Raw genomic sequence first — 26847 nt, forward strand, 5'->3', positions numbered from 1 at the left:
GAGCTGAGAGTCAAGCTGTCCTCCTTCAAGCAAAGACCAGATGAAGCTTTCAAGGCAGCTTGGGTAAGATTCAAGGCATATCAAAGGGATTGTCCACACCATGGCTTTTCAAGAGTGCAGCTGTTGAGTATCTTTTTCAGAGGGATTGACTGGGAATATCAGCTAGCTTTGGATGCTGCAAGCCATGGAAACTTCCAGACAAGATACCCAGAAGATGCTGAAGCTTTGATTGAGAATTTGGCTTCCAGCAATAGCACTAAGAGAGCAAATACTGAAAGGAAGAGATTGCATGGAGGATTTGATTCAAAACAACTAGCTTCTGTTAATGCCAAACTGGATTCAGTTCACAATCTTCTGGTTGGTAAGAAATCAGTTCACTTTACTACTGAAGTTGAATCATTTGAGCCACAACCTGCGACTGGGAATGAAGAAGCAGATGTCAACTTTGTATATGTGAATCAGGGTCAGAGATTCGGTAATCAACAAAGCAACAAGCCTTACAGTGGGAACTCTTCAGGCTACACTCCTAAACCAGATTACCGGAAGCAGCAACAAAACAATGGTCATACTAGAACCTATGGGAACTCTTCTTATCAGTCTCCTCCTCCACAGACTTCTTCTGAAAGTAGAATGGAAGCTATACTAGAGCGACTTTTGCAAGATCAGGAACAATTATCAGTGACATTCAATGGAAAGATTGATAATGTCTACAATGAGCTTACTGGGAGGATTGATGCTTTGAACATTCATGTCAAGAAGCTGGAAAATCAGGTTGCCCAGACTGTTGGGTCTGTTAAAAGGCAAGAGAGATTTCTCCCTGGAAGAACTGAGTCAAACTCCAAGCATGCTTACAATGCCATATTAGTGAGGGATGAAGAAGATGGTGAAATTACTTCTGCAGAACTAGGAGAGAAATCGGCCAATTTTTCAACTCCAGATGATGGTGTCGATCGACACCACCTGGGTGTCGGTCGACACCCCTCTCAGACAGAACCCGAAACTGCAAAATCTCAGGTTCCAGCAGTTGAGAGGGTATACCAACCTAAGATTCCTTTTCCTAAGCCAAGAAAGTCCAAGCAGGAGATGGAGGAAGCTAGATGCAAGACAATGATGGACAAGGTGATGATTGAGATGCCTTTGATTGATGCAGTTAAGCTTTCACCACCTTTTAAGCGGTATGTGAAGAGGATGGTATCCAATGGTTTGAGCCCTGAGGAAGGAGCACTGCTTACCAAGGATGTCAGTGTAGTTCTTTTGAACCGGCCTCCACAGAGGAAGAAGGAGAGAAAGCATGATGTGGTTGTCTCCAAGGAAGTGAGTGCAATAATTCAGTGTAGAGTTGCAAAGAAATTACCAGATCCTGGAAGCTTTGTACAGTAAAACCTCTATAAATTAATAATGTTGGGACCAAGAAATTTTATTAATTTATAGTGATATTAATTTATCTATAAATTAATAATTATTATTTTATAGTGTAAATTAATAATTATTAATTTATAGGTATATTTTGAATTGTTTAATTTTTAAAAAACTATGAATTGAGACAATTTTTGCAAAATAAGATTAGAATTTTGGATGTTGTAAATTTTATGGTATTGGAATTGAATTTGAAATAATTAAAAAATATTATTGACAATGAATTACAAATATTATAGACAAATTCACTTATACATATGACATAAATATTCAAATTTATGAATAAGAATATCAATTCTCGTATTTTAATAGTCTATCAAACTATAAAAATGTAAATGATGCATATTTAGAAATTGAAAATTTTAAAAAGTTTTAGCTGTTTTATGAAATGTTATAGAATATTTTATATCATTATAGTTTGAAGATACAACATAACAATTTTTTTATATATATAAGGTTTAAGAGAAACATACTTTACTATATCAGCATATATATATATATAAATATATATATTTACATGATTATTAATTTATGATATTATTGGGACTATATTTTACATGGGGATTTCAAAAAAAATATTATCTTATTATCTTATCGAATTTTGTTAATTTTTACACTGTCCCGACTTGGGACTAGTAAAATTTATTAATTTATAGTGTTTATTAATTTATAGAGTATTAAATTATAGAGGTTTTACTGTACTTGATTGTTCTATCTCTGCAGAACGGTTTGCTCACTCACTCTGTGATCTAGGCTCTAGTATTAACTTGATGCCACATTTTGTTGCTATGAAACTTGGGATGACAGAGTTCAAGCCAACTCAGATTGCTCTTATCTTAGCTGATAGATCCAAAAGAATTACTGAAGGTGTCGTAGAGGATATTCCAATTAAGGTTGGAAACTTCATGATTCCCACTGACTTTGTGGTGCTGGAGTATGATAAAGAGCCTAAAGACCCTCTCATATTAGGAAGATCCTTCTTGGCTACAGCTAGTGCCATCATAGATGTGAAGAAGGGAAACATAGCACTGAATGTGGAAGGTTTGGTTATGAACTTTGAGATGCATAAGCTGAGAAGAGCTCCTACTATTGATGGTCAGACATTTTCTGTGGAAATTGCTTCTGATGATGATCCGCTCATAGAACTTCATGATGACATTACTGCTGGGTATGTCAAAGAGTTGGAGACTGCTGAGAAAGTGAGTAAGAAAGCTTTTAAGCTTGAAGATTGGAGTGGAGATCATCTAATCAGTACTAGAGACCATGATGAGGTTCTGAGCCATGACAAGTTGCTGGTAGATGACATTTTTGTATTGGAAACACAGATTGCTAAGGTTAGTTGCAAAATTGTTCAAAAAACACGAGTTTCAGGCTTAGCATCGATCGATGCTACATTAGCATCGGTCGACACCCCTCCACATCCGAGACCGAACTTGTCCAAAACAGTTGCTCCTAGTCAGAAACATGTTTCCAAACAAAAACCTCCCAATTCCATACTCCATAGTCCTCAGGTAAAGCAAAGGTATGCATCTTCTTCACCCAAACCCCCTCTTATCATCAACAAGGCTTTCAAAGATACAAAAACTGTTTTGCAGTTAACCAAGCCACGAGATTATCTTAGAGCGCTTGTTTCTTCTGTTGATGATTTTGCAGGACATAAAAGAAGCAAACTCAATCCTAAATCCCGCCCTGGTCCTGTTCATCACATCCTTGGCAGACCTCATGCACCTAAAGCTTATACACCACCTTGGATGAAAAGGTCATGCTATGGGAGGCATTCACTGCCACGTTATGATCCACCCGATGCCTGAGCTTCAACATAGTCAAGCAAATGACTAAAAACAAGCGCTTAGTGGGAGGCAACCCACTTATAGGTTTTTCTTTTCCTTTTGAGTCATTTTTCTTTTTGCATTGAGTCAGTTTTGTTTGAAATCATGAACTATCTATCTATCATGTTGCTTTTAACTTGTGTTTGAGTGTCTCTTAACAGAATAATCATCCAAGGATTGATCCATCAACACAACTATCTGCAACTAACAAGGAGTTACGGCCAAAAACACCATTCGTGATGAGTGTCGATCGACACTGAAATGGTATCGGTCGACGCCCCATGGTAACCCAGAAACAGTTCATCTTTTCCTTACAATTTTCAATACGTTTTTGTTTTTTTAGCTTTCCTCTTACTTGAAAGCACTGGGGACAGTGTCGCTTAAGTCTGGGGGAGGTTAGTACTAACTACTAACATAGTTTTTGTTCTTTAGTGTGTCAAAACCGATTTTTTTTTTATTGAGTCAAATTTTTCAAAATTGTGTTGGGAACTATGATTTTTCTTTTTAGGTGTATTGCCTTGGTTGATTAATACTGCATATTGAATCCACTAATCCGACTAATGAAAAATCTAATGGCTGACCAGTAAACCAGAGACATCCAAATTTCCAACGGAATTCATAAAAGCCTGAGGTAACTTCTGCACTTTTCTTTTATCTCATCAAGGAGATTGATGTTCATAGAGCTTGACTCCTTGTTCATACCTGACAAGTAAGATTTTCAAAAGAAAATGGTACTCCTCTCCCTTATTTAAGTTGAAAAGATTATTCTTGAGAGCTTTGTTTAGAAAAAAAAAGAGAATAAAAGATGAGATGATTTTGATCAGTTTAGAGAGGTAGGTAAATTACCTGTGAGCTCATTATTCTATTCTTGAGTCGAATGATCACACAAACCTTGGAAGCAAGAGGTAGGTAAATTACCAATGACCCCATTATTCGCCTACAACTTTGAGAAAAAGAATAAAAAAAACAACAACAAAGATCAAAGGAGGATAATAATAGAAAAAGTCTGGGGGAGAGGAAGAATACCACATGTTGTAAAAAGTTATATTTGCTTGTTATGGTATAGTACGGGAATGAGTCTAGAAGGTTCTTGACATTGATCAAATTGATGAGACGCACAAATGAAGGCTTAATGGAGGAAGTAGTGAAATTTGGTTTGAATTTGGGATGCTATGAATGTCAACGGAGAAGTACATGGTGGTTCGATTTGGATTTGTCTGCTAAGCATATATATTATGGTTTGGATGATCATGACATTACCTTAGAGAGAAAATGAGTTTATGTGTTTTCAAACCTCTTTCACAGGTCTAAGTTTCTGTTTTGCTTGAGGGCAAGCAAAGGCTAAGTCTGGGGGAGTTGATATATCATGGTTTTTGTGGTTTTTAACCATGATATAAGGAGTCTTTTTGAGTTTTTTGATTTGTTTTCTAGGATGTTTTTGAGTCTTTGCAGGTTTTCTAGGAGTTTGGCACGTATGGAGCAAAATGGAGCAATTTGGATGATTTTGGAGCATTTAATCAAAGGAAAAGAACTTGGAGTCGGATCAGAGTTAGAGCATCGATCGACACTACCTTAGCATCGATCGACACCTCTGTTTGTCTACGAGAGAAGCCAAATTGGAAGTTTTACAAAGTTGCCCGAAGTTTTCCATATTTGTAACACAAGTCCCTGACGTGTTTTAGGACATATAAATAGTATTTTTAGGTTTTACAAACCCTGAAGTTTTATTCTAGCAAGTTTTAGTTTTCTGCAACCCTGTGAGATTTTGAGAGCTTTTGGGAGAGAGATTTGAACTGCTTTGAGAGAAGAATTCTTGAACTCCCTCTTTACTCTTTTAATTTCAATTGATTATTATTCAGAATTATGTTTTGTTCTTCATTGAATATGTTTGAGTAGTTTTCTTGTTAGGTTCAGAGTTTTTCATAGGGATTTTATGATTTATTAGATCTGTTTATTTAGGATTCTTTATCTTTCTAGATCTTCATGATAGGTTGTTTTTAATGCTAAATCTTTGATTAGCCATCTGGATTTAGATCTTAGGATTATTGATTGATATGAGAATATAATTGATTTTCCTGATAAAATCTTTTGATGAGCAAAATTACTTCTTGCAAAGAGATTTGATTTAGTAATTTTGTGAACAATCTAAACCTATTTTTAACCTAGAATTTTACAAAGAGATTTGAATTTTCTGGTTTTAAATTTAGATAATATTTGCAGTGAGAACTGATTTATTTTACAGAAGAGTTTAGAGTTCTAGATCTGATTTTTAATTGCTTTATTTAATTATTGATTTAATATTTTGTAATTTCCTGAGAAATTTCCTGGACCTAGCTTTTTGATCTTCTGAATTTACAACAGTTTTATTTAATATTTTGCATTGCTTTTCTTTATTTAAATAAATTTGTTTAGCTTAATTAGAAAATTCTATAATTTATTGTGTACACTTGAATCCTTGTGAAATTTGACCCCTAAGTATTACAGTGACCTCTTAATTTGAGAGAGTAGGTCTAGGGTAAATTTGAGCATATCACATCTCTTTAGCCCTTGGAATTTCATATAAACGAAATACTTAAGAAGATAACCTATCTGAAAAATGTGATGATTGATAAATAAATTAAACCCAAAGCAATCCAAATGTGATGATTGATAAATAAATTAAACACAAAGTGTGACAAGTGTACTAATTTATAACTTACTATCAGAAAATGCACGAAAAGAAGAGTAAAACAACTAACGTATTAAGGTCCACTATAATCCACATAATTCACATTTAGCCTTTACAAGAGTCAGAAAAGAACCTAGGAAATTAAAAAGAAAGAAGTAAGATTTCTTTATTCTGAACACAAAAGATGTAAAAATAAATAAAACTAAAATGTTAAAAAAGGAACCAAAAAAAAGATTTCTCAAAGAGAATGAGTGGCATTTGTGTGATTCAAAGAGAAATCAAAGGGTAGTTCTGACATTGATGAGCAACAAATAGGCTCCTCTTCAATGATACTTAGCATGTGGTGAACTGCTCCTGCAATGTCATCTACTGAACTTAGCTGGCAACTCTCTTCCACCTTTTACAATCCAATTAAAACAAATGATATAAAATTTCAAATATTAAATAAAATAACATTATGTGAATTTGTAAAAAAAAGGTTTAAATTGTTATCAACTCACGTGGCAATAATTGAACCTGTTTTCAAGAAATAGGTGAAAAATAAGAAAAATGACTCCACCAAGTATGGTAATAAATGTTGGACCAAATCTAGTTAAGAGTTCATAGACATTCCTTTTATATGCTCTGTCCCTTGGACGGCACATAATCTACCCGTCTTGCTTTAAATGCCTAACATACATTCCCAAAAACATCCCACAAATTCGGTTTAGTCCGGTTTAATTTGGTTTTGTGTATACTAAGATGATAAGAGCTTATATAACCCTAGTACTGACAGAGTAAGTAGCAGAAATATGAAATGCTAAACTTGCATTTGAAGTTTTGAACTAATCCAGTTTAGTACGGTTATAAGTTGATTTATTACCTTAGCGCTGATGGAGTAAATAGCGTAAGTGTCCATTGTTGTGACGCTAAGGTGAAGAACCGAGAGTGAAAGCGATTGTAGAGCAGCCACCAGCCTCGAAAGCTGCGGTGGCCTAGAAGTGGCCATCGTGCTCCACCGGAAACCTCTCCTCCTCGACAAGATTCTGATGTTAGCATGTGTTTCGATTAGAGTTACCTCGAGATCTTCCAAAGCGGTTTTCACCGAGCTTGTTGAGCCGTTCCTATTCTCTTGGCTCGGATCGTAGGAGTGAAGAAAGAACTGTGATATCGATAGCGGAGACTGTTGATGTGGATTCTCCGGTTCGCTGTTTGAGTCTTGACTTGTTGAAGTAGTAACCGACTGGTTTAGTTTAGCATTGTGAAGCTTTTGAGCTTCAAGAGATAGTAATTTGTGTTCGAGTTCTTTGATGAAATCTATGGCTCCACCTACTATTGAAGCTTGATCACCCTTTCAACGAAAAGTAATAAACGCGTATAAGTGAACCCAAAACATTAAATTAAAAAAACTTTTTAAAGATTGAAACCTTTATAGTGATTCTTTCATATATAAAAGAAAAGAGAAAATTTTCATAATTTTCTGAATTCTCAAAAAAATTGAAACCCTAGTTTAAAATTCGTAAACAACTTAATAAGAATTTTGAAATTATCCATAAGAACTGAACCTTGTGAGCAAAAGGTTGAGGCATGAGAGATCGTAAGACAGAGAGATGTTGATTCATTAGTCTTCTCCTGTTTCTTTCGACGGCAATGTGAGTCATTCGTTGATTCTCAGCTTCTTCTTCATTTTTGCAAACCCTAGGTTTCCTCCTCCTCCGCTTCTTCCCTCGATTTGTGGCCGGTGGTTGTCGCGGTGGTGGTGGAGATTCTTGACGAGATATATCCTCCATAATTGTGTTCTTAGATATGATGACATCATTTCCCGGCAGCGGCTCGAGGTCAACGAGAGACTTGAATGGAGTTGGTGAAAGAGTTTCGGAGAGTAAAAAGTTTAAGAGACCATTTGATGATAAAGCTTCTAGAGTCATTGCTCTTGACGTCGTTTATTACCTTATTGAATTACCAAGTACCATTGATTTATATAGCAACACTCCAAATCTCTAATTTCTAATTTTTGAAAAAACATATATATATATATTCAGTTTTTAAAAAAAAACTTGCGGACGAAAACGACATTTTTCGGAAAAATAAAAGGCAATGATTAAATGAGAAAAAAAATGACAAATGTTGAAGCTATGGTGCTCTGAGTGTGTACATGTGAGACATTATTTGATTGTGATCGGTACTATCATGGAAGGGTTAATTATCAACTTTGCTGAATCACATACTTTTTCATTTATTTTGTAATAGTTTGACCATTGATAAAAACATGCATAATCACATAAATCATTTTTATGGTTCCACATATATTATCAGTTCGTAAATTTTAGTTAACTTATTACAAACCTAAATTATAATAGGAAGATCATATGATTTCTCAATATACAAGAAAAAGATAACTTACTAAAATCTGAGACATCTATCCATTATATATTCATTTTTAATAAGAATTCGGAAATGAAATTCATAAAGTAGATAATGATTGACTCTAAATTCAACTGATGTATGCTACTATTGACCGCCGGTCATAAAAGATGTATAAGAGTCCGCAGAATAAAAATGACACAAGCTGTGTAAATTGTAATCATCTTCCAAAATGAATATGTATGAATTCTTATTTTTCTTTTCCAATTCATAGTGTATATATAAAATGCACATGTATACATTTTCATAGATCAGAAAAGGATTTGAGAAGGAAGGAAGAGCAATGGAGTGCTGGTGGCACGTGAGATGGGTCAGATAGAGTCTAAGGTCTTGTTATTTTCTCGAAACTCTGGACCATTCTCTCTTTTTCACTTAATTTACCCTTTTTACTACCCTAAATAACCTCTAGCTATTCTTACAGTTTTTCAAGAAGCAACCCCTAAAGAATCTTATACATCATCATACATAATTCTTGGTAGTTCCAAAATTCAGAAATCTATACAGAAATGCTAACGCAATTGTTTGCATTTTCAAACTCTATATATGGGAGCTTCAAATCTTAGCAAATATGATATTTTTGAGAATTACTGTTTGTATATCAAATTTGATATTTTTGAAGACAAATTAGAATGCAAATCTGTGGTACGTATTGTATTCGAAAAAAAAAAAAAAAAGTAACACTCAAACTCAATCATAGAAATGGAGAGGAAATTCCAAATATTCGACTCAAGAAGGAAAAACAAATGGGACCAAAACCGGTTCGGTATTTAGCAATGTTGGACCGTGGGGACCGGACAATAACATACACAAAAAGAGACAAATTAGTGCTGGAAGAAAGCAAAATTTCACATTTCCTATTTATATATTCCTCTTGAATATATTTGTTGTGTGCTTAAATTCTGTACAATATCTATAAGATATATATTTTGTATATGTATGATATTGGGAAAAGTGATAAATTATTAATTGCAATTGTACGCTTATAATTAAAAAAGGACTGTCTCCATTTCATCAGTCAGTTTTGTTTGCACATTAGAAGGACCAGAGAAGAACCTATGAAGAAGGTAAAAAACACAACCCGTGATTACACAAAAAAAAAATTTCTCTATTCATTTTTATTTATTTGATTTAGTTTTAAACTATCTGTACTTTTCTGTGTTTTTTTCTGATACAAATTGTCAGATCTCTCAAAAACAAAAATAAAAACAAAAAACGTCAACTTTCACGAATTAGACAATAGCTCCGGACACAAGATCTATCAAATGTTTTTGGTAGCAGAAACAAAACACCCCATGCAAAATTCTACAATTGATCAAACATACAAAACCAAGTTAACAACTAAATAATTAGACCACAACTACTAAATTTTTTTTATTCGTTTAACACTCAACAATGACCGTTAACGTTGCTCTAGTATCCATTAAATAACGAGAATATTAACTTTCACGAATTTGACAATAGCAAACGAAAAACCAACAATATTGTTTTATAGCATACGAAAATATAGCAAGAGTGTGTTTCTTTTAAGAATCATATTAGTGGCTTGGATTCTTTGGTTAGTAGTATATAGCGTGTGTGTTTTTATTTCATTTTTATTAAACTTATTATTCTCAATAAATATACTTATTTTGGTTAGAATTATATAACTAAAATTAGAATTGTATATTGAAATGTATATTTGCATATAATTAACTAAATAATAAATTTTAATGCATTTTGATTGATTTGGTTCGGTTGCAAAAGCTAACTACATAAGTATATTACACACTTAACAATTATCAATCAGTCTCAATTTATTAGTTAACGAAACGATTCAAACCACAATCTGAAAATTTCTTTGACAAGAAACAAAGACCGTTTGCTTACCAAGTTCCAACGTCTCCATCTATTCTCAAGAATTTATCTTGAAGATTCCTGTGAATGTTTTACCAAACCTAGAAAACGTGTCTACTCTAATCTGATTCGTTGCATCAACAAACAAACACGTGTTCATGTCTCTTAACATTTCTGATGAATGCATCATCTCTAACGTAACATGCAATAGATCTTTGTACTTATGTATAGAGAGATTAAGAGTAAACAAAGTGTATCAAATTTACGAACTCCGAGAAAGAGAGAGACAATAACAACAAAGAGGACGAAGAGCAGAAACTGTTGTTTTGTCAGATTTGTCCACGTCGAGAGGGTAGACTCAGTCTTATCTTTAGTCCTCTGCCAAAAACAAAATTTCTTACTGTTTTCTGTTAAAAACAAAAAGGAACCCAAATAGTTAAAAGTCGTATAGAGAAGGTTCAAAGTTCAAAGATTAGCTTTTTAACTGTGTTCAGAAGCAGCACATGAGTAACATGGCTTCATTTTGGGACCAGTTGTTCCAAAAGTGGCGTCTTTGGTCATTTTCCTGAAGTTGCTTTGGTGTCCTCTGAACCAACCTCTAATCAAATAACTAAATTAAACACATAGAATTTACATTTAGCCTTACAAGTTATCAAATTTAGATATAGTTAAGAGCTCTTAAACATATAACTGATCTCAAGTCACTAGTGTTGTTAAACAAGGTTTGGTTTATATTCTCTTATCTTATCGGGTATATTGATCGATAACATACTATTTTTTCCGATGACCCTTGAGCTTGAGGCTCATGGATGAATCAATATTTTTCTTCTATAAGATACAGTTTCTAAAGTCTTTAAGGATACATTAATGCATTGGATTCAATAGCTGCTTTGATTTTAAAATGTGTCTTCCTTGCTGCCTGGTAAGATACCGTCGTCCGTAAACCGGACAACACTGCTCGTCTAGCCGATGACGGAATCTTCATTCCTTTATTGTAACAAGACAATAGCAGCTTCGAAGCACATACGAGCTGCCCATCTTTACATAGATTATGCACAACAGAAGTGTAAGTAAACTCATCTCTAACTTCCATCGACGCAAACAACCTCATCGCACGATCTACATGACCCGCTTTACACAACCCATCAATCATACAGTTACAAGTGACGACACTAGGCAGCGTCCCCATCTCTCCCATACATGCCATATGCTTCTCAGCTCCTCCTGTATGACCTATGTTTAACAAACCATTGACTATAATCGTATGCGTGTAATCATCAAGTTTCAATCCTTTAACCTCAATCTCCTCCAATAGATCCTCCACCGCATCTAAATTCCCATCTTTAAAATACAGATTCAACAACGTGTTGTATGAAACAATGTCTTGACTCCGTGTACCGCTTCTCACAAGCTCTTGCATACACTCGTAAGCCTCCTCTGCTCTTCCTGTTTTAATCAAAGCACTAACAACCGCACAGTTCGCATACCCGTCAAAGGTATACCCTTCTTTCTTCATTTTCATAAACAGCTGAAGCCCTTTCTCATTCCTCCTAGTCTTAAAATACATTTTAAGCATTGTTGTGTACGTTACCGCATTAGGAGTGTAACCCGATTTCTTGAGCTCTCTCAACATCCAATTCAAGGAACCAACCCTTCTCGCTTTACAAAGACCATTGATGAGAATGTTATAAGTCATAAGCTCAGGTTTAACCCGAGTCCTCAGATGCTTAAAGAGCTCAATCGCGTTACCCGTATGACCACTTTTACAAAGCGCATCAAGAAGAATGTTATAAGTATCAACACCAGGAACCAACCCAGCTAACTCTATATCCTCGTTAAGAATCCGAAACGCTTCACCATGTTTCCCTAATTTGAAGTAACAAGACATCAAAGTGTTGTAACACCAGATATCAGGAGACAAACCTGAGTGAAGCATTTCGTCGAACAGTTGGAGTACACGATTTAGCATCAACTGTTTAGCAGCTCCGGAGATCAATGAATTGTAAGTAGCAACGTCAGGTTCGATCCCAGCTTCTCTCATACGACGAGTTACAGCGTAAGCTTCATCGATCCCGGCGAAACGAGAGTACCCTTTGATTAAAGTGTTGTAAGTGATAACATTGGGGAGAACACCTAATCTGATCCCGTCTACGAGTAAGGATTCAGCTTTCTCCAAGTTTCGGAATTTACAGAGAGAATCAAGGCATATGTTCATTAACTTGGTTGAGATTCTTGGGAAATTCATTAACCCACGAACCATTCTTCGAGAGATGAACTAATAAATCGAATCCACCACATTGTAAAGAAACTTGAATTTGGAAACAGAGCTTGACGAACAAGATAAAAGGCAAAAAAAAAACAAAAAATGAATCTTTGGTCTTTTCAATAAACGTCGTCGTCTAATACTAAATAAAATACTCGCAAGTAAACGGCGCCGTATATACGAAACAGAAATAATATTTGAATAAAATATAAGAGTGTCTTTAGATGTTATCATTACTAAAAATAGTACTAACAACTAACAAGTAACAACATACAATAAATTTAGGTTATAGTTGACAAAAATTGTTTGACATGAACTATTCAATTTTTCTAAACTCATTTGGATAATGTATCTTAAAACCTATATTTTGACCCCCAAAAAAAAAAACCTATCTAATTAAGAAATACAAAAAACAACAACAAAATAATGAACTAGTTAATTTTTTTTTAAAAAACGACAAAAACTGTTAATCTTTTTTTAACTTCCTGATTCCGGTACAAGTGATTGACCAGAAACTTCACCAAACCGGCCTCCTTTGTTTCTCATAAGCTCACCAAACGAAATACAACTCTCTGTTTGATTATTGTTATATCTTCTCGTAACCTTAATCTTTACATGATCCGGTAACCTCAATGTATACCTATCTTCTTCCTCCGGTTTATTCCTAACAATTGAATGACCAGTCGTTTTCGATCTCGAGAACTTATCCGGTAACGTCTCGATCTTTCCTTCGTTGTTACTACTACTACTTTGTCTCGACAACATAACCTCGTTTGGAAGAGATGGCGTTTGATCGCGGTTTTCATGTCCGTTTTCTTGTATGACTTCGATGATCAACTCTTTGATGTTTTCGGGTGCGTTCGGATCTAAATTCCGGCGACAAACAGGACATGTTTTGTTAGATTCAAGCCATCGATCAATGCATTCTTGATGGAAAACATGGTAACAAGTTGACAAGAGCCGGAGGAGGATGTGTTCTTCTTCGAATTCAAGAAGACAAATCGCGCATTCGAGACCGCATTTGTCTTCCCTAAGATCTTTGACGGATGAGAATGGAAACGTAGGGAAGGATTGGATGACGTGTGGCTCTAGACCGGGGTTAGCCGGTGGTGGACCGGGATTATTGTCTTGTTGTGCTTGAGTTTGATTTTCGGACAATCCGTTCCGGTAATGGTGATTCCAAGCTTCGGTGAGAGTGTGGAAGAAACATTTGCAAAAATAGAGAGCGAAGAAACCTATAAAAAAGACGACGAGGAGGATCACGGTTAGGATTATGACTAGAGGCGGTTTGTTGTAATGTGGCGGTGGATATTGAGAAGTAGTGTTTCGATTGATCGGTTGTGCAATCGGCATTGAAGAAAAGTGTGTCGGAGATGGTTTATCTCCGACAAAATGTTTTATTTGGTTTTGTGATATATATTTTCTGTTTAATTTAATAAGTTTTCTTAAGTGTGTTAAAATTTGTGTATGGTGACAATGTGAGAGAGTGTATGTGCTTAGAATTTGTTTACTTAATTTAGAAATGAGTTTTGTAAGTCGTGTGTGTGATTGATTTAAGTTGCATTGAACGAGTCTTTAGTGACATTGTTTTGACGATTAAACCGCATAAGCTACATACACTCTGAAAAGTTGTAACAAGGGTCGATTAAATTTAAGTTATTATTTTTAATAGCATTCTGAAAAAAAAAAGCTTTTAAACGGTAACGCACTACTTGAATACAATTTTAACTTACACTAAACGCAAACAACAGAGGAGAATGAATTATATACGAGTAAGACGGTAGATGAGTGCAACTATTCGAGCTGGCTTAGTGGTGCAGCTAAGATATGGTCATATGGGAGAGTGAGCTTAGCTTAACTCTATCCACAGTTCGACGAATAGTGTGCGCCTTGTATAAGCATAGTCTCTGCACCTTTAAAAACTATGTAATACTCTCTCCCGCTATCCGATCATCATAAACAGCTTTCCCACCTAATTAAGGTATTCTAAAATACCTTTCTCCATAAATAAATAAATAAACAAAAAACAAAAAAATATAAAATATAAAATGAGGTATTCTAAAATACCTCTCTTCTTTTGATCTGAATGCTTTTGATTTTCACAAGTAGACATATATATATATTTCTATGAAAAACGAGGAAGGTATTGTTTTGAAAAATTTGTGACTGATGAGAATGTGAGTGTATATGTTATGATCCGTTTACTTAATTTGGAATGAGTTGTGATAGTTGTGTCATGTGTGATTTGCGTAAGTTATATTTTACAGAATGATGTATTTTAGCCAGACGTTAAACGACAAAAGATAACGTCTTATATGTTTTACGTGGATCCACAAATCCTGTAACTACTCGTGGGATAGTGGTGCAAGGTTGTGTTATTGCCTTGGCAATTACAAGCGTTCGAGTAGTTGCGTCAGTCCAAAACCAAAGTCAATGTCGAGTAGTTGCGCCTGTGCATAACCAAAGTCAATGTCGTCTCACTAATTTCTATTAGGAGATGCAAATGAGGTATTCTTAAATACTTTTCTTTTTTTTGTGTTTGTCCTTATTTTTTTTCTTCTAAATTGATTTATCGTTTTAATATATATATATAGGCTGAATTAGCCCAATAACCAAAATAAAAAAACTACAGTAGAAAATAACACTATATTTAAAAAAAATAGAAGATTATGATGAAGGTAGTGTAAAATTACCAATTTAGTGTTTTTAGGTGGTGGAGGGCAGTGGTGGTTGTTGGTTGGCGTGGGCGGACAGCGTCGATGGCTGGTGATGGTGGCCAGCGGTGATGGCCGGAGAAGTTGGTAGGAGGTGGCAGCCGGTGGTGGTTACCGGAGTTTGCCGGAAATGTCGCCGGAAAAGTTCGCTGGAAGAGGAAAACTATATTCTAAAAGATTGTACATTGAGAACCCAAATGGTGATGATGATAAAGAGGTGAAGGTGATCGCCGGAGATGGTTGCCGGAGGTGATGGCGATGGCCGGTGGTTGGAGAGTGGTGGTGGTGGTGGTGAGAGGATGGTGGTGGGGGCTGGAGATAGGGTAATGAAGGGGTAAAAATTGGCATTATACATATAATATACGGTATATAATACATGGTTAGTGTAGTTAGTTTGTAAATTATAGTATTTTTTTGGTTATACAACCCAATTTCTCTATATATTATCAGTGTCTTTTCCGTGTCTTTAAAAAAAAAAAAAATTCGTTGTTTTAAATTTAATTTTCTTAGTTTTCTTTTTGTTAAACGTTAATAAAAAAAATCATGATTTTACTCCAACTTAAGAATTACTTATTGATTAAATTATCAAGAACTTGAAGAGGAAAGCGCATGACTAATTATAATAATACAATCTCATGATTAATGATCTCTGTTTTTTTTTCCACAAGAATTTGGTCTAATACAAATTCAATATATGCTATTTTAGATTTCTTAATTTCTTCATCTTTCAAATATTAAAGAAGACCCTTTGGTTAGTTCCATTAAAGCTTTATTTATTGATGTTTTCCAAGCATTCTAACAGTAAAACCTTTTAAGTTAGTTGGCAAAAAAATAATAATTAAATTACCACATACCTTTCCTTTTTAAAAATGATGGGATTTAAACACCACCAAATAGAGAAAACACACCCTAAAAAAAAAAAACTGTTTAAGCAAATGTGTAATCGTTTTTTGGAAATGAAAAGTTGATGGTGAGCCAAAAAAAAAAAAAAAAACTAATCAATCAACTCAAACCCAATAAATAATATAACCCATGGCAAAATACTTCCTATCACAGAAATTGAAAAAATAAAAAATAAAAAGAAGATATGAACGTAGCTAAGAAATGAGACAAAAGACATGTCATGTCGACATTTTACTATAAAATAATACTGGCTGCAAAGTAGCTGCAGTCGTTACTTTCGGCTCGTTGGTCTAAAACGTGCTGTGAATCAACGCCAGACCAGAGTTCGATCAGAATCGACTGCATTTCATGAAGTGATGATGATGATGACGAGGATCAAGTTTGTGATGACTATGGTTTCAACATCAGAGGTACTTTAAAGTACCTTTTTTTTCTTTTGGCTGAGCAGTGGATTAAGTTACTTATGGATAAATGCTAAACAATATGGCTCATACGTTGAACGTTGAAGAAGAAAGTGCAAAAATAAAAAGAGGAAGAACAAATTGCCATATAAATTTTTTTTGGGTTGCTTTGCTTTGCGCGACTATTCTAACAGTTTGGTGGTATATGAGCATGTGTCAATGCTCTACAGTCAGCTGTTCGAGTAGTTGTGCCATCTCCATCCATCACCACATACAAGCTTCTCTCTATTATTGTATACCTAGATAAATAAGGTATTTTAAAATACCTTCTCTTTTTATTTTATTTTCAGATTAATAGTGAATATTTTTTCATGTAATAAAATAAATTGCTCAATTTGATGGCTAAAAAAATTGAATGCTTTTGATTTTCCGAAGTAGACATATATTTATATGAAAAACGAAGAAGGTGTATTGTGTTTTGAAAATTTTGTGACTTAATTTGGAAATGAGTTTTTGATAGTGGTGTGATTTACCTGAGTTATATTTTACAGAATGCTGTGTACTTTGCCTAAAGTTTTTTTTTTTACATAATATAGGTTCAGTCCGATGTTAAGATTTATCTAGTGTAATTAATATTTTATGGCCAAACATTAAACGAAGAAGAAACGTTAAATTGTTTACTTGGCATCAAAAATCTTGCAACTACTCGTAGGCTGGTGGTGCAAGCATGTGTTCGAGTGTTCGAGTAGTTAAGTATTCTTAAATAATAAATACCTAATTTTTTCTCTGAATTTTGTTGTTTTAGATTTAATTTTATCAGTTTTCTTTCTGTCAAAATTTAATAAAAAAATTATGCTTTTACTCAAACTTAATAATTACTTGTTGATGAAACGCACATGACTAATTATAATAATATTAGGGTGAATGTCACTCAAACCCACTTTGGGTGTGAGTTCTGTCACAAAAACCCACTTTCCACTCATGGTATACTTTCCCAAGTTTTTTGCTTATGTGTCAACTTTCCTTTTACATTTTTGCCTTTACTAACAACTTACCTCTCTTCTTAAAAGTTACCTTACTTACCTCTCTTTGTTCTCCACCGTTGGATGTATGCTCCTTGTTAGATTTGAAGATTGTTTGTGGATAGGAGACATAAGTTGAATGTAGGGTTTGTGTCCCCGTGAACGAAACATGGCTGCGCAGGTAGGGTTTACGTTGTGTGGATAGGGTCGTATTAATGCAACTCTGTTTGATGTTCGTGGATGGGTGTGATATCTTCCTTTGATTTGTGATGCAGGGTGAAGATCCGAGTTTCTGTGTGGTAATTTCTGGTAGCTGGAGCTGTTCTGACGACGGCGTTTGGGGATTCAAAGTTGACAATAAACTTCTCTCGCGTGTTGTTCCACTGTCTTCGACCACAACGTTAGGAGAGTTAGAAGTTTCTGTCGTTGGTGAATTCGGATTGGTGGAGAAGAAGGCTAATCTGAGTTACTGCATACCAACGTTTATGGATTTGACGACGGGGGTGAGGACGCCTCCGGTGGTTGTGACAACGAATTTAGGACTTCAGTATTATATTCAGATGCTTAGTCAGAACTGTGGGTTGAATTTATTTGTAACATTTGAGGATGTTAAGAAGAGAGGAATGGGTAACGACGCTGAGGTTTCCGATTGGAGAGAGCTAAGTCGGAAGAGACGTAGTTTGGGTTCTTCGTTTGGGCTTAGTAACAGCGGTAGTGAAGAAGGGTTTTTAGGGGAAGCCTCAACAGCCGGTTCGAAGCCATTTGCTTTTGAAACAAGCCAGGTTGATGAAGAATATATGGCTGAGTTGGCAGAAATAGAGGGAAAGATGAAGGGCAGTAAGGGTGTAGAAGATGGGGTTGGTCGTGGGATGACAAGTACACAATTAGGTTGTGTTGAAAAAATTGACGGTTTGGAAGATAGTTTTGAAGATGTAGACGAAGAAGAAGAATCTGTTTTAGCCGATGTAGCTGTGAGCCCAAGGCGCTATGATAAAGAGTTTTGGGGGAATTTCATTGGCGATCAGTTTGGTCGGGTGAACGTGGTGGAGGTTATGTGTAACACAAACTCCTGTTTTGATCACACTGTCTTAGTTAACGGAGCTGTTCCTTTAAAAGAGGAGAATAAAGTGAGGACAACTGGTGGTCTGGAACAGGTTGGAGTAGTTGTTGGCGAATATGTTGATGTAACCACGTGGACAGGTGGTCGTGGTCAGGGAGTTTCAACTGCACTGGATGGTCGCAGGCTAGAAGATATAGATGACGAGGAGTTTGAAATTCCTCCTCTGTTTGACGACACAGATTATGTTAGTTCTGAAATACCGGATCTTCATTATGAGGATGATGGGAAAGGTATCTATAAGGGTAAGGTTTTTGCCAATAAAGAGGATTGCCAGATAGCTTTAGCTATATACGCCATCAAGAACAGGTTTCACTTCACGCAGACGACGACCAAGAAAGAGTCGTTTGCAGTTAGTTGTTCTGGAGATAGGTGTGACTGGAGGGTACTAGCTTGTGAAATGAAAGAATCCGGGTACTATGTGACCAGGAAAGCTAATCTAGAACACACATGCCCAATAGAGACTAGGTCCAATTACCAAAAGAAAGCGACCTCGAAGGTGATTGCAGCAGTGTACAAGTCGAAGTTCAGTGATCCTACTAAAGGACCGGCACCTTTGGATCTCCAGCAGATGGTATTAGAAGAATTGAGGGTCGATGCGTCCTACCGGAAATGTCATAGGGCAAAGGGGAAGGCTTTGGAAGGAATATTTGGTCCTGATGATGAGTCTTACGAGGATCTTCCCTGTTATCTCCATGTTTTAAAAGAAGCGAATCCTGGTACTATAACCGATATTAAAACTGAAGTGGTTGAAGATGGTAGAGAAAGGTTTTTGTATATGTTTTTGGTTTTTGGGGCTTCCATAGAAGGTTTTAAGAAGCTTAGGCGTGTTATTGTTGTGGATGGGACTCATTTGAATGGGAAGTATAATGGAGTTCTTTTGACCGCGAGTGGACAAGATGCTAATTTCCAGGTGTTTCCGCTTGCTTTTGCTGTTGTGGACAGTGAGAACGAAGACTCATGGACTTGGTTTTTTGAGAAATTAGAACGAATCGTTGCTGATAGTAAGAGCCTGACCATAATTTCAGATAGGTGCCCGTCAATATACATTGCGAAGAAGAGGGTGTTTCCTTTGTCACATCATGGATCTTGCATAGTACATCTAGCCCGGAATGTTAATGCGAAGTTTCATAGTAAAGGACTTGCAAAACTTTTGTCAAATGCAGCATTTGCCTATAAGGTAACTGGTTACCTTGAAATCTACAGACAAATCAAAGCTAAAAACGCCAAATGTGCTGCTTTTCTGGATAAAATTGGAGCTGCTCATTGGAGTAGGGCTTATTTTCAAGGGAACCGTTACAATTTGATGACATCCAACATTGCAGAGTCTTTAAACCATGTGTTAGGAAAGGGTAGATCCTGTCATATTATTGAACTACTTAAGTACATTCGTGCGATGTTATTAGTTTATTGAATGGAAAGCATCATGTTTTGCTTGATATGAAGCAGTGTTCTTGTAAGCAGTACGATAGGCTGAAAATACCATGCGGGCATGCATTGATAGCAGCTGATACGCACGGGATCCCTTATGGGACTTTGGTGGGTGACTGTTACAAGACAGAAACATAGAGAAGGACTTACGAAGGGATAATTAATCCTGAAATTGGTGATGCTGAAGTTCCTGTTGAAATAAAGAACCGTGTTTTATACCCTCCTAAGGCGCGACGTCCCGCTGGGCGTCCAAAAGAGAGTAGGATTCCTTCAATTGGTGAATTTCGTGTAAGTGGGCTTAATTTGTGAGAAATCCTTTTTTAAATGTGTAGTGTTGGTATCCACATAAACATTTGGATATGTTATGTTGTTTGCAGAGTAATGGACTCGGGAAAACAAAAGTGAATCGTTGTGGTAGGTGCAAAGAGATTGGACACAATCGAACAAGTTGTTCGAACCCGTTGCCATGAGGATGAAGGTAGACAATCTGGCGGTAGATTGGGAGAGCACTGTTTTTTGGGTTATTCTTGGGGTGAAGCTAACCGGATTAGGAGCGGATAGTAGTCAATTGGAAGTGTCCAGATTTGTTGTTTTTTGTGGATGTAATTGGGAACACTGTTGCTTACATTGCTATCTTAGAAAATACATAAGGTATCCATTCCATCTTGTTTTAATGGATATGGTTTTATTTTGGGTAGTCAGTAACGGATTTTTTTGGTGTACTCTATTGGATTGTAATCGAGAAGAAAGGTTAGTAACCACGTTGTTAGTTTGTTATGGTTTGATGTGGAATTGAAAGTAAAATATTATGAGGTTAGGATTTTAGTATCCACGCTTTAGTATCCTCGTGGATTATATTATGCGGAAACGCAGACGTGATATAATCCATGTGGATATTAAAAATGTGGAGAATAACAGAACATAATTCATGTGGATATTTAAACGTGCATATTATGTAGATCAAAATAGAGATGTTAATGTAACCATAAGGATTTTATTAATGTGGATACTGTCATTTACATGATAGTTGGGTGTACATGATAGTTGGGTGTCATTTACTTTAATCTGTCGTTCAGGTTTATGTTAAGATACATACTGTAAGGGTTATCCGAACCAAAAAATTAGATTATTTAAGATTTGTATCCCTAACCCAACCAATAGCAGGTGGGATTGAAGTAGAAACGTTGTCGTATTTTAATACACTATAAATGAGTCGGAAACGTTGTATTGTTTCGATCCCCGATATTTCATTGTATCGATTGAATCTGTCTATATGCATTCAATCGTCTCATTCTCCTTATGTGCCTGTTCGATCATGACCCCTATAAAACTCCTCTCATTGTCGACCGAAACTCCTGCAAGCAACCGTATCATTTCAAGAGTGCAGCAATGGTCGGAGAGGGTTCAACAGCACGTCCTAAACGCTTCGCAGAGGAGCCAACCGCAGGAGCCAGTTCGAGCAAACGCCCCAAAAGGAATGATGATTTCGAATGGGAAGGGGAGGTTATGGAGGCCATGCGAGCCGCGCTAACTAAGACACGAGAGGTGACCGAGGCGGAGACTAAGGATCACTACTTGGCAATAATTCATATGATGGAGGATCATTTTAAGAAAAAGGAAGAGAAAGCAGCCCTCCTTCATCAAGTGGAAACCATCGATGCAAAAATCCATCAACTTAATGAAATCATGTCTCTGGAAATTGAAGATTTGGTGGGAGAGTTGCAGAGTCTTGAGGAGTTGCGAGAAGTGGCGGACGCCGATTACGCAGGGTGTCGGGTTCCTCCTCCAATCGATTGGTCGAAAGTTGAAGCTTAATGGAAGATTTATTAGATTTATTTTATGTTTTTTAGTTTTTTTTTCTATTTTCGTACTCTGTAAACTACGTTCTTTCTCATAACCTCCGCACTATTTCTAACCTTGTTCTACGTTTTTAATTTATCTATATTCCATTTTATTCTCAATCGTTAGAAGTCATGGTGAAGTTTACGGTTTGGATACTATAAGATACGTATACATGTGGACACGTTTAAATTAAAACTCTTAGAAACGTATCCATGTGGACACATATATATGTTAATTAGGTCTATCCACAACAGATGCAAATTATTGGGATATCTATAGACATGTAATTAAAATGTGGATATCCATGTGGATATTTAAATGTGGATAACAATAAAGAATAATCCATGTGGATATTGAAACGTTTATGTATTTGTTAGTTATCGAAAAAGCGAAGGTGCCTTCTATTTGGATACCGGGTCAACAATTCGATATTTTAACATCAGTAATGATAGAAGAGAATTATTTGAAAGTAACGACAGGTGTCAGATTAGGGGAGTTTCAAAATTCGACGATTAGAGGTGGAAAGGATGAGGGCATACCGGTTCATCTGTGAAAATAGTGCGGAGGATGAGGACATGCCGGTTTATTAGATTTATTTTATGTTTTTTAGTTGTTTTTTTCTATTTTCGTACTCTGTAAACTACGTTCTTTCTCACAACCTCCGCACTATTTCTAACCTTGTTCTACGTTTTTAATTTATCTATATTCCATTTTATTCTCAATCGTTAAAGTCATGGTGAAGTTTACGGTTTGGATACTATAAGATACGTATACATGTGGACACGTTTAAATTAAAACTCTTAGAAACGTATCCATGTGGACACATATATATGTTAATTAGGTCTATCCACAACAGATGCAAATTATTGGGATATCTATAGACATGTAATTAAAATGTGGATATCCATGTGGATATTTAAATGTGGATAACAATAAAGAATAATCCATGTGGATATTGAAACGTTTATGTATTTGTTAGTTATCGAAAAAGCGAAGGTGCCTTCTATTTGGATACCGGGTCAACAATTCGATATTTTAACATCAGTAATGATAGAAGAGAATTATTTGAAAGTAACGACAGGTGTCAGATTAGGGGAGTTTCAAAATTCGACGATTAGAGGTGGAAAGGATGAGGACATGCCGGTTCATCTGTGAATTGATGCGTGCTAGTGTTTGGTCGTGCACAACGGGGGCATCTAGACATTTAGAAAAGAAGCAGTAGTATTTTGAGTGTTGCATTGACCACCACAAAAGATCTTTCGACTTGTCTATTTGGACCGTAGAGAGACATTCCTGGGAATAAACAGCTTCCAAACCTTGTTTTCCAGAGAGTAGCAAGTTCTTCAAGGCCTCCACACCATCTTCACCCAGAATTGAATCTACTTTGTCTAGTAAGTCGGTGGGCATGTGAAAGTCTCAATTGGACTCGACCTGGGAGTTTTGTTTAGCTAAATAAGTGTTTGTCATTGTTAGTGGATAAATAAGGATGAAATGAAGTGAAACGAAACTTACGTTAAGAGAAACCTCATGACGCTCAAGATTGGCCATGAGCAGAATTAAATGTTTTGCTTCTTTAGTCGTGGTAGGGGGCGTAAACAGGTTGAAAATCTTTATATAGAGGTAGAGTAATTTTTAGGGTTACTTAAGACTTGTTGATTGTATCCACATAGCCTATAACCACGTGGTCACCTGTCAACCCCATTTGGTCTGTCGTTTTGGAGATATGGATTGTATACATGAACCGTTGTACGCCAATGTTTTTAGGCAGTTTACTAGTAGGTATTCAATCAATTTAGATAATATAGTGTTGTTCCTTTGTTAATTACTATCCACGTATTTATTAGCTACAGGTACCTAATATAATGAATGTTTCGAACACATGGATGGTTTGTTGTGGATTCTGATGTTTAGGCAAGTATATAGGGAACCATGGAAAATATATCCATGTGGTTAATAAAAAGTGGATAGTAATGTCGCCCCAATGTGCATCGATTACGTTTTTTTAGTAGGAAGTAGTTTAAGTAATCATTATCCATGTGGATTCGTTTGAATTAGGAGAATCAGCTTTATAAGGAGGAGGTAAGGTCTCGCAAACAGAGCACAAAGAAAAGGAGAACATGGATCCAACATACTACACCGCCGACGAGGCTGCTAAACGTTTGATTAGCCGTAGACATTACCCTGGCCGTGTCGGTGCTTTGACAAGGAAATGTGACCGAAAAAATGAAGAGGAGTCAATCAGCGATGCTATTGAGCAACTAAAGTTACAGGTTCGTTTTCTTACATATACTGTTTTAGATCTCCGAACCAATATGTTATGTGAGACCCTTTTCTTTGGATTTTTTTGTAGCTACCTCCGCGAAGAGATCTTCACATCCCAGCCACTATACTTGCCAAAATCGTGAGTTTGGTATCTGATGATGGCCCGATGGCGCTGAAAAACTGGATACTTGCTGGTCGCGAGGGAATAGTAGCTGTTTTTTCCACAGAGACGCTTTCGTCGGTAAAGTTGAATCGAGATCCATTGTTTGTGACATGGTCTAGGCCTTCGCATGTCTTCTATGGTTTCTTTGTAAGGTGTCTAAACCAGAAGAATCCGTATGCTTTGTATGTGAGAAGCTTGTTCTTAGCGTTTCAATGTCTTCAATTGAATGAGGCAATTGAATTGGTCGGTACGGTGAAGAGTCTGTACCCAGTGGCAGAACTATTGTGGATAATGTTGAGCAGCTGTGCTGGCATTCTAAATATGGATGTGTACTGGAAGTTTAAGAAGAAGTATGGATTTAGTGAAGCAGGCAAACTCGCGGACTCTTTGATGTACCACATCTACTCTATCGGACCTCAAAGAAAAAGCACATACTAGAAGACATGGTATTTTGAAGATTTTCCAGAGTGTTTGTGGGAACACAAAGCTCTTAAAGAAGCGAACGGGGAGAGATGCATGGAGTGTATCTACTTTTACCTAGCTAAAGATATTGTGTATTTATCCTAAGTTATTGTAGTCTGGGTGAATTTCTGTGGCTAATTTAACTAAACTAATTTTATTGATGATAAATCTAGAAGTTTGGTTGGAAAGTTACGAGTAGACCTGATCAAACGCATACTTTTCTATGTATTAGTAAGTGTTAGAGTTTTGTTTATCAGGTGTGTACACATTTGAATGTGATTGGAAGGACAATTGAACATAAATAAAGAAGATAACTTACACATAGTCTGTGGATTATTATTTTGTGGATACAAATAGCATTAATCGTTTTGTTAAGTGTGCGCGTTGTTGCTCTCCACGTGGATGTTATTCGGTTATTGCTATCCACGTGGTAGTTATTATGTGTACATGAACATCGATATTCAGTGCATCGTTTTGATATTTTCTTATACCGTTTCGAATTCCTAGGTGTCGTTCCGATATCTGGAGGTTATTTGTGGCATTGAAACGTTGGCGCCTCTTGTCTTTTGGTTCTCTGAATACGTTCCCTTCTCCCTCTTAAAGCGGTGAGACGTTCCCTTCTCTTCAATCATTTCAACTATAAATAAACTCTCAGATCCATCGATTTCTTCCATTAGAGAGTCGAGCTATGGCGGGAGAGAGTTCAAGGAAACGTTCAAAACCAATGTCAGAGTGGGAAGACGAAGCAACACGCTCGTTGACCGTTGCCGAGGAGAGTTCCAGCAAACGCCCCATACGGGAAGCTGACTTCGAGTGGGAGGAGGAAGCTCTTTTGGCCGTGAGTGAAGCCTTCAGTCAGACAAGAGCCGTGGCTGAGGCCGAGGCGGCTGAGCGCTTCAAAGATATTCTTCATATGATTAAAGATCATATGAAGAAGAAGGAAGAGTGTACCGGCCTGAAGCATAAAGTCGATTTAATTGACGCCAAACTCTCCCTACTGAATGAAGTAGTGGCACAACAACTTGTGGACTTGGAGGCAGAGCACAAGAAGTTAGAGGCGATGAGAGTTGCTGCGGATCACGACGCAAAGCAGTGTGGTGTTCCTACTCCGATTGATTGGTCGGAAATTGCTGTTCGTCTCAACGCAGATTGATGGAAGGGATTTCACGTCTAAGAAGCTTCTTAAGTAGGGTTTGTTGTTTTTTTTTTGGTGAAAGGTTAAGATTAGGGTTTGCTGTTTTGTACGACATTTTGCTATGAATATTATATTTTGCTACGGGTAAGACTTGTTGTCTGCATTTACTAAGTATCGTTAAACCTATTATGCTGTTGTTTCCAACCTTTTTTTTTTGGGTTAAAGTTGTTTGGAACTTTTAATCTTAACAGTTTGTGGAATATTGTGTAAAGTAAGTAAACTCAACGACGTATGATATTTTTTTATTGTAATCCACATATTTAGTATCCAAGTGGACAGATAACCATTTCTTATCTAGCCGACGGATAATGTACAAAACTACAAAGCAACCTTTGCCTGCAATTAACCCGTTAATATAGCCACCTACAATTACCCTGTGGGTCGAAACCTTTGTCTTTTTAGGAAATGTATGTAGAGGTAGAGTTAACCTGCAGTAGCTTGTGGATAGGTTTGCTGTGGATATGTGTGTAGATACTCTTGTTTGAGTCGAGTGGACATCATTAGATTGTCGGCTGCATTAAGAAAATTCAAATGCTAAAAGTAGAATTCATATTAGAGTAGCAAATCTTAAGCAGATCTTATAGGACAGGAGTTTTAGCGGATTTAAAAGCAACATACAAACATTATATCTAAGACAGAAGCACTATATCTCTGGATAGATAGTACAAGATACAGTCGATACACCTTTCCCCATTGAATTCCCCGAATGCTGTGTGTTTATTACCGCAACTTGGCACATCTTCAAAGCGCCAAGTATTAGAATAAGTCCCCCATCGCTTTGGCCGGATGCTGAAGATGTGGTACATTAGAGAGTCAGCCATCCTATCAACATCACCAAAACGATACTTTTTTTTGTATTTCCAGTAACAATCCGAATCCAGCGTCCCTTCGCAGCTCTTCAACATAATCCACAACAACTCAGC

At 36.4% G+C, this 26847-nt stretch overlaps 2 protein-coding genes, 1 non-coding gene and 1 pseudogene across 5 annotated transcripts; all 4 read right to left on the minus strand.

Moving 5' to 3' along the window:
* Positions 1-107, minus strand: LOC147921324 (small nucleolar RNA R71). The gene has a single exon (XR_015589936.1). It is a non-coding gene; the product is annotated as a small nucleolar RNA R71 (small nucleolar RNA).
* A 5860-nt stretch (positions 108-5967) lies between these two features.
* Positions 5968-7900, minus strand: LOC104760232 (transcription factor bHLH71-like). 2 transcript variants are annotated; one of them, XM_010483123.3, is made up of 3 exons: positions 7458-7900; positions 6776-7243; positions 5968-6310 (listed from the first exon to the last, which is right to left on the minus strand). In XM_010483123.3, exons 1-3 carry the CDS (start codon positions 7818-7820, stop codon positions 6152-6154), a joined length of 990 nt encoding a protein of 329 aa, XP_010481425.1. In that variant the 5' UTR covers positions 7821-7900; the 3' UTR covers positions 5968-6151. The 2 variants fall into 2 exon arrangements, with proteins under 2 accessions (XP_010481425.1, XP_087356334.1); XM_087500208.1 differs by having other exon boundaries at positions 5968-6582; positions 7458-7894.
* A 2954-nt stretch (positions 7901-10854) lies between these two features.
* Positions 10855-12820, minus strand: LOC104763042 (pentatricopeptide repeat-containing protein At5g46680 pseudogene; annotated as a pseudogene). Its single transcript, XR_015588249.1, has one exon. The product of XR_015588249.1 is annotated as a pentatricopeptide repeat-containing protein At5g46680 pseudogene (transcript).
* LOC104760234 (RING-H2 finger protein ATL30) lies at positions 12615-13861 on the minus strand. The gene has a single exon (XM_010483124.2). It carries the CDS (start codon positions 13763-13765, stop codon positions 12890-12892), a length of 876 nt encoding a protein of 291 aa, XP_010481426.1. The 5' UTR covers positions 13766-13861; the 3' UTR covers positions 12615-12889.
* Positions 13862-26847: the final 12986 nt, after the last annotated feature.

This window comes from Camelina sativa, chromosome 18 (genome assembly GCF_030686135.1).
Source record: "Camelina sativa cultivar CO46 ecotype springtype chromosome 18, ASM3068613v1".
NCBI classification, from domain to species: domain Eukaryota; kingdom Viridiplantae; phylum Streptophyta; class Magnoliopsida; order Brassicales; family Brassicaceae; genus Camelina; species Camelina sativa.